The sequence below is a fragment of the Mangifera indica genome, chromosome 14 (genome assembly GCF_011075055.1).
Source record: "Mangifera indica cultivar Alphonso chromosome 14, CATAS_Mindica_2.1, whole genome shotgun sequence".
NCBI lineage: Eukaryota > Viridiplantae > Streptophyta > Magnoliopsida > Sapindales > Anacardiaceae > Mangifera > Mangifera indica.
The window spans coordinates 13286221-13295428 of NC_058150.1; the positions used below are offsets into that span (position 1 = coordinate 13286221).

The 9208-nt window shown below is 35.3% G+C and overlaps 1 protein-coding gene across 1 annotated transcript in view; it reads left to right on the forward strand.

Annotated features, from left to right (window-relative positions):
- LOC123195679 (proline-rich protein 36-like) overlaps positions 1 to 8206 on the forward strand; it is a 33205-nt gene extending 24999 nt beyond the window's left edge. The window contains exon 4 of the mRNA XM_044609495.1: positions 7953 to 8206. Within this exon, the coding sequence (XP_044465430.1) occupies positions 7953 to 8043 (91 nt within the window). The 3' untranslated portion in view covers positions 8044 to 8206. The remainder of the gene's footprint in view (positions 1 to 7952) is intronic.
- The last annotated feature ends 1002 nt before the right edge of the window (positions 8207 to 9208 follow it).

The window sequence follows — 9208 nt, forward strand, 5'->3', positions numbered from 1 at the left end:
ACAGATCTGATATGTCGTAGACAGCGCACAATATTATCTAGGATTATGTCTACACTGACCCCGGAGCAGTTACGACTATTTGAGAGGACATGTTTCGGGTATTTTCTTCGTTTACCCGAGACCAAATTCTCTGGTATATTAGTTCATTCATTTATACTATGGCAACTACATCAATTTTCTGCTAGAGATGAGTTTTGGTTTCGGATTAGCGGGGTTGATGTTCGTTTTAGCTCGTTTGAGTTTGCTTTAGTGACGGGTCTTTCGTTTAGTCGACGCACTGATATTTCTTCATATATTCCTCACTCCTCCAGTCATAGGATCAGAGATACGTACTTTCGAGGTTGTTCGAAGGTGCAGTATCATGACCTAGAGCGTGTTTTCTTGTCGAGGCCGTGGGGGGATGACGATATTGATGCAGTCAAGATGGCCTTATTGTATGTTCTTCACATGGTTTTGTTAGGGAATGATCGGCGAAAGAAGGTGTCTTTAGAGTATTTACAGTTGGTCGATCATCTGGATGGGTTTAATTCCTATCCCTAGGGTGTTCCCGTGTGGCAGATGACATACGAGTCTATGTCACAGGCGAGTGATAGAGTATGCTCTGGACGGATGCCTGAGATGCGTAGATACGACCTCTACGGATTTCCTTTTGCATTTCAGGTTAGTTTTAATTTATTGATTATATATATTAATTTGAAAAAATGTCAAATGATTTATTTAAATTGTAAATAATTATATTGCAGTATTGGATATATAAGACTCTGGATATATTACACGATTGGATTGACCTCGTTGATCTCTATGTGGCCCCACATATGTTTAGGTGGCGTACGTGAGATGTCCCTAGTTGGACTCATATCGGTCGTATTTTCACTGGTGATCCGGTATGTACAAGTTAATTATTAAGTCGATTAATTCATTATATGTTACAATTATTTTGACTTATATATCTTCATCATTAGGAGGATGTCACATTCCCTCTTCGTCCATCATTGATCGAGGAGGGTTTACCCTGGTACGGTGAGATTCGTGAGTACACTGGTTTACCCGATGCTGATTCCTCCTCATCTTCTTCGATTCCGACCGTGACTAGAGACGGGGCGTCTCCAGCATCAGGACCTTTAGTTATACCCGTCGAGTCTTCTGAGTCACATGAGGAGCCTATTTAGCCTCCTGTTATGGAGCAGCCTATATGTTTCCCTGTAGTTCAGAGCCCACGGACGGCAGACCATCCTGGAGAGGAGGACTATCCTAGAATGGAGGACCATCTTGGAGAGGAGGACTATCCTAGAGTGGAGGACCATCCTGCAGTGGAGGACCGCACTACCCATCATGCCACTGAGTAGTGTCCCCCATTCATAGCACCCAGTATTTCTACATTAGATGCTACATTAGCGCACTGGGGTGCTACGATTTTACGTGAGATATCGAGTTTTTGTGACGATATCTCTTCCCAGATGTCTCGATTACGTGACGATATCTCTTCCCAGATGACTCGATTAGAGGATCGTATGACTCGTTTCGTATGACTCGTTTGGAGGACATCGTCACACGTACATATCTAGCCCCCGTCGCTCAAGTTGTAAAACCACTTCTAATTTATTACTTAAAAAAATGTCTATAGTATTATTATTCTGACAACTATTATTACATTCGTATAGGAGAGAGACGATGATATCCGACCGACGTCCCCCATTGATACCGCAATACCATCTCATCACTCACACGAGGTTCGTATGACATTTTAAATTTATATTTATTGTTAAATGTCACTAATTAAGTTATTATTACTATTATCTTAGGGTAGTCACCAGGAGGACGCATCGGTTAGCCCTTCTGTTGCATTACCTGTCCGAGCTGAGGTATTTCACTTATCAATGGAACTTTATTTTGTATTTTTTCGAATATCGATTAATATAGGGAATATATATTCGTATAGGGTCTTCCTCATGAGGGTCATCCGGTCGGATCTCATACAGGTTCTTTAGATCCTCTACATGAGGTATGATAATTATTATACATTATATCAACTTTTAGATATGATATTATCTTTTATATGAAATATCATTTACCATTTTGTCCTTTTCATGTATATAGGAAACCGTTATTGATATATTATCGATCGAGGGTTCTCTCCGAACACCTTCCCCGGAAGTCCAGGTTATAGGGATTTAAGAAATATCATTGATCAGTTTGTTTTTAATATTATATTTTTTTTAATGAAGTTTTATCTCTTTTTCAGGACGAGCGACTATGGTTACTTGCTGATATCCCGAGCTCGACCAAAAAGCTTGTGGATATTAGTTCACAGGAGGAGGACTTCCAGGAGGATGTTTCTGAGACCGTCCACATTGAGGTTTGTCAATTATAATTAGTAAATAAATATAATTGATAAATATATGTCACTAAGATGTTTTTATATATAATTACGTAGTCTGTCGAGGGAGCACGCGATGTGGACATGACCGTGATTCAGGATTCTCCAGCCAAACCTCTTCCCGCATACGTGGAGAAGGTAACATAAATCGAATAATGTGTATGATTTTATAGAATGAAATAATGAATTAATAGTTTTTTGTATCATGCAGTTGTTTCGTACAGCACGTGGTCGGATTGTCCAGAAGGGTCCACTGGTTCGCACCCCGTATACAAATCCACTCAGAGGGAGGGCGAAACGGTAACTCACGACGATTCCATCCTCTGCGTCACAGCGTGAGGAATCTTTCCTCACATGGTATACCAGAGCTGTGACTTCTGACACACATGATGTCTACTTCATAGGATCGAAGTCGAAAGACAGCTTTTGGAGGCTTGTAGTAGAGTTGCGTGAGTGGTTGATCGACGATGTGAGTTGTCTATACTATATAAGGCCAAACGACTATTTCCCACCCAAGGTTTAATGCATTCTCAAAAGTCCCCCCTTTAACTATGGAAACACCAAATACCCACCCATGGTCGGTTAGATTTAACCAAACCCTAACGCCTAAAAATTTTATCTTATTTTACCCCCCTAAACTTTAAAAACTGAAATTTTCCCCTCGCCTAAGTTTTAAAAAATTACAGTTTCACCCTAGGGTTTGGTTTTGAAATCTCCGGTGACCTCTCCGGCTCCGTTACCGACGGTCGCTCCCTCCCGAGGCAACCTCTCCTTCCGACGATCTCTTTTCTCCCATTTGGAGGTCCGATCGACGCCCGGAGACGCCGTGGAAGACGAAGAACTTCATCGGGAAGACGAAGTTCTTCGTCTTCCCAGACGAAGCTGACGCCGTCGTCTTCGTCTGGAAAGATGATCGTCTTCCCAGAAGAAGACCTCTGGGAAGACGAAGAACTTCGTCTTCTCGACGAAGTTCTTTGTCTCCCACGACGTCTCTGGGCTCCGATCGGACCTCCAAATGGGAGGAAAGAGATCGTCGAAAGGAGAGGTTACCTCGGGAGGGAGCGGCCGTTGGCAACGGAGCAGGAGAGGTCACCGGAGATTTCAAAACCAAACTCTAGGGTGAAACTGTGATTTTTTAAAACTTAGGGTGGGGGAAAATTTTAGTTTTTAAAGTTTAGGGGGGCAAAATTAGATTCTATTTTAGTTTATTTTTAATATTATAGTAAAATGACAATTTTACCCCTACCACCGTTAGGGTTTGGTTAAATCTAACTGGCCATGGGTGGGTGTTTGGTGTTTCCATAGTTAAAGGGGGGACTTTTGAGAAAACGCTAAACCTTGGGTGGGAAATAGTCGTTTGGCCACTATATAATTTGGTAAAAAGCTTGATATATTTATTAATAACTAACACGTGAACTTGTTTATACCATTTTAGCATGTGGATTCCTTTTTGGCTTTATTACGTCGGCATCAGGCCGATCGCCAGTCGACTGTCTCACAGCGTTGGACGACTACCCACACATTCTTTGTAGGCCATATTGAGATGGCTTGGAAGAGTTGGCAGACCACACCGATTGGCGAGTTTGAGTTTTCAGGGCTCTTTACGAGGATGGTTGATGCAGCGTACACCCCGGGATTACTGTACAAACCATGGGGGATGATCGATCAGGTATAGTATATATATATATATATATTTATATTACATATTACATTCAATTGATTAACGACAATGATAATTAACTAAAATGTGTCACTGTTTATAGGTTTTCATCCCTATAAACTTCGAGAACGCACATTGGGTCGCTGGAGTTATAGATTTCCGTGAGTGGACGATTACGGTATACGATTCGGAGGTATCATATTCAGGGAATATAGGGACTCTTGAGCAATGGATGCGACCGTATATGACATTCATTCTCGCGTTATTAGAGGCGACGAGTTTTTGGACAGCTTCGGGGAGGCCTCCACGATGTGATTCCCTCACTTTGCATCGAGCGACGGATGTCCCTCAGCAGGGAGTGGGCTCCGGTGACTGTGGCGTGTTCATGTTACAATTTTTTGAGTGTTTGGCGTTGTCACGGAGCTACGGATTTCCCCGAGAGTCGTCTACCTCTATGCGTCGACGTTTAGCGGCGCAGTTGTATTTTCATTGTATCGAGTAGCTCACGGATGTATATTTAGTTGACTCATTGTTTATTTATTGTTCTTTCTATGTTTAGATGTATTTATTTATTGTATGTGCGTATGTGTATGATATACTTTATCTGTGGTTATATATGGATATGTGATTTCAGTGATGTTACTATTAAGCATGAGTTGATATATCGTAAAACGGTAAAATTTGAAAAAATGGAATTGAAATTCAAATTCTAAAGGTTGAAAAACCTTAGAATGATAACAATCGAAAAATTCTTTGAAAATCTGAAAATACGAGTCGATATATCGTAAAACGGTAAAATTCAAAAAAATAAAATTGAAATTCGAATTCTAAAAGTTGAAAAACCCTAGAATGACAACAATCGAAAAATTCTTCGAAAATCTGAAAATACGAGTCGATATATCGTAAAACGACAAAATTCGAAAAAACAGAACTGAAATTCGAATTCTAAAAGTTAAAAAACCCTACAATGGCAACAATAAAAAATTTCTTCAAAAATCTGAAAAATACGAGTCGATATATCGTAAAACGATAAAGTTTAAAAAAACGGAATTGAAATTCGAATTCTAAAAGTTGAAAAACCCTAGAATGGCAATAATCTAAAAATTCTTCAGAAATATGAAAATACGAGTCGATATATCGCAAAACAATAAAATTCGAAAAAACGAAACTGAAATTTGAATTCTAAAAGTTAAAAAACCCAACAATGGCAACAATCGAGAAATTCTTCGAAATTATGAAAAATACGAGTCGATATATCGTAAAACGATAAAATTCAAAAAAACAGAATTGAAATTCGAATTCTAAAAGTTGAAAAACCTTAGAATGGCAACAATAAAAAAATTTCTTCAAAAAGCTGAAAAATACGAGTCGATATATCGTAAAACGATAAAATTTGAAAAAACGGAATTGAAATTCGAATTCTAAAAGTTGAAAAACCCTAGATTGACAACAATCGAAAAATTTTTCGAAAATCTGAAAATACGAGTCGATATATCGTAAAACGATAAAATTCAAAAAAACAGAACTGAAATTCGAATTCTAAAAGTTAAAAAACCCTACAATGGCAACAATCAAAAATTTCTCCAAAAATCTGAAAAATACGAGTCGATATATCGTAAAACGATAAAATTTAAAAAAACGAAATTAAAATTCGAATTCTAAAAGATGAAAAACCCTAGAATGGCAACAATCGAAAAATTTTTCAGAAATATGAAAATACGAGTCGATATATCCTAAAACAATAAAATTCGAAAAAACGGAACTGAAATTCGAATTCTAAAAGTTAAAAAACCCTACAATGGCAACAATAAAAAAATTCTTCGAAATTCTGAAAAATACGAGTCGATATATCGTAAAACGATAAAATTCAAAAAAACGGAATTGAAATTCGAATTCTAAAAGATGAAAAACCCTAGAATGGCAACAATCAAAAAATTCTTCAGAAATATGAAAATACGAGTCGATATATCCTAAAACAATAAAATTCGAAAAAACGGAACTGAAATTCGAATTCTAAAAGTTAAAAAACCCTACAATGGCAACAATAAAAAAATTCTTCGAAATTCTGAAAAATACGAGTTGATATATCGTAAAACGATAAAATTCAAAAAAACGGAATTGAAATTCGAATTCTATAAGTTGAAAAACCCTAGAATGACAACAATAAAAAAATTCTTCGGAAATCTGAAAATACGAGTCGATATATCGTAAAATGATAAAATTCGAAAAAACAGAACTGAAATTCGAATTCTAAAAGTTAAAAAACCCTACAATGGCAACAATCAAAAAATTCTTCGAAAATATGAAAAATATGAGTTGATATATCGTAAAACGATAAAATTTAAAAAAACGGAACTGAAATTCGAATTCTATAAGTTGAAAAACCCTAGAATGGCAACAATCGAAAAATTCTTCTAAAATTTGAAAAATAAGAGTCGATATATCGTAAAACGATAAAATTCAAAAAAACAGAATTGAAATTCGAATTCTAAAAGTTGAAAAACCTTAGAATGACAACAATCGAAAAATTCTTCAGAAATCTGAAAAATACGAGTCGATATATCGTAAAACGATAAAATTCGAAAAAATAAAATTGAAATTCGGATTCTATAAGTTGAAAAACCCTAGAATGGCAATAATCGAAAAATTCTTCGGAAATCTGAAAATACGAGTCGATATATTGTAAAACGATAAAATTCGAAAAAACAGAACTGAAATTCGAATTCTAAAAGTTAAAAAACCCTACAATGGCAAAAATCAAAAAATTCTTCGAAAATCTGAAAAATACGAGTCGATATATCGTAAAACGATAAAATTCGAAAAAACAGAACTAAAATTTGAATTCTAAAAGTTGAAAAACCCTAGAATGGCAACAATCAAAAAATTCTTCAGAAATCTGAAAAATACGAGTCGACATATCGTAAAACGATAAAATTCGAAAAAATGAAACTGAAATTCGAATTCTAAAAGTTAAAAAACCCTAGAATGGCAACAATCAAAAAATTCTTCAGAAATCTGAAAAATACGAGTCGATATATCGTAAAACGATAAAATTTGAAAAAACGAAACTGAAATTCGAATTCTAAAAGTTGAAAAACCCTAGAATGATAACAATCGAAAAATTTTTCAGAAATTTGAAAAATACGAGTCGATATATCGTAAAACGATAAAATTCGAAAAAACGGAACTGAAATTCGAATTCTAAAAGTTAAAAAACCCTATAATGGCAACAATCGAAAAATTCTTCGGAAATCTGAAAAATACAAGTCGATATATCGTAAAACGGTCAAATTCGAAAAAACGAGATTAAAATTCGAATTCTAAAAGTTGAAAAACCTTAAAATGACAACAATCGAAAAATTCTTCGAAAATCTGAAAAATACGAGTCGATATATTGTAAAACAGTAAAATTCGAAAAAACGGAATTGAAATTCGAATTCTAAAGGTTGAAAAACCCTAGAATGGGAATAATCGAAAAATTCTTCAGAAATCTCAAAAATACGAATCGATATATCAAAATGCGTCCAAAATTTTAACAACATTTCATTTAACCCCTCAATTATCTATTTCTAATATTTCATTAATACTCTTAGAATATTTAATATCAAAATACCCCCTAATTTTAATAAATTTCATTTAACTCTTTTTAGTTAGTGAGAAGGTTTATATAAATGAAAGAAAGGGTAATTTTGATATTTTAAAAAAAGTAATGGGCATTTTTGTTTAGGAATAGTGAATTTGTCTATTTTTGCTTGAAAATAGTGATTTTAGGCTTTTTTGCTTAATAGGGGGGTATTTTGGACATTTTTAATAATTTCCCTTAAGCAATTGATGGCTCTTTTCACTTACTATTTCTTTAAAATTTGTTAATATATTTATGACTAATAGTTTAATTTTGTTTTTGTCTTGAATGAGGATGAAACGGTGGATGTGCCTGGTTCGTACGGAGAATTGCTTCCACCACTGTTGGGACTACGTCAGTTGCTCCGAATGCGATACGGAGTGAGACTCAGAGCTTCCTGTGAAAGCAAATTGGGATTGCTTCAATCTTTTATCTGTTATGTAAATAGTGTCCTATATATAGCTGAGTGACATAAATAGTTGTTATATATGTTGTTTATTGAATGGATTTCTCCATGGAATGATACATTATATAATTCCATTTGTAACTTGTTGTGAATCAGAGCAGAAGAAGTAAAAGTAAACCCCAACGGAAAATGCCATGGCTGGATGCAATACATTAACACTAAAAGTTTAACTAAAAGCCTAATTAAAGCAAGAATATATTCCAGATCAAGAGCATCATGGCCCAGTTTTCATCATTGTATCGTGTTTTCTTGGTATTACTTGTAGAATTTGAATTCCGATAAAGAAACACATAACCTGAGTCTTTAACTTTCTTCACAATCCTCCTAATTCCTTTGAAGGTAAATGAAGTTTTGAAAGATTTTATTCTAATCCTCGCTAGATCTCAATCTTTATATTTCAATCCTCGTTTGATTTCCACTACATTTACAACAGGAGGTACTTTTTTGTTTTTTTCAATCATTTAACTAATATTCAACATAAACGTTAAGCAAAATCAGAATCTGGCAAAATGGCCCTTGTGCCCTAACTTAACTGGCAAGAATAAGAAGAGAAAAGCGAAGGGAGGAGAGATAAAAGTGGAAGCCCCACAGGGACACATGTTGCAATGGGTTTGATTGAAGGTACGCCGTCCACCGTGTAGATAATTGACATCTGTCAGAAATATTATATATAATAACAATTACATCAGCGGAGCAGTACCTCGTGAGCCACTGTTCACACGACCGAACAGTGAATTTCACAAAAACAGTGTCAGTGGAGATACTGTTCACAGATTGAACCGAAATTTTATGGAACAGCGCTTCGTGAGCGTGAACAGTGATTTTCCACGGAATGTGCGTCGCCAGGTTCAGCGTTCACACGAGGCACTGTTTATTACAAATTTTAATCTCCAAAAATTAAATTAATTGTTCAAAAATAATAATAGGCCCAAAGCAACAATAACTTCATCCAAAACACAAAAAAATTTACCATATAATCAATAGTACAAATTTAAAAACCCTAACCTAAATAATATTGATCATTTTTGTTTTGAGAATAAATTATATTTTATATTTAGATTCGTATAAATATGTTATTATTAC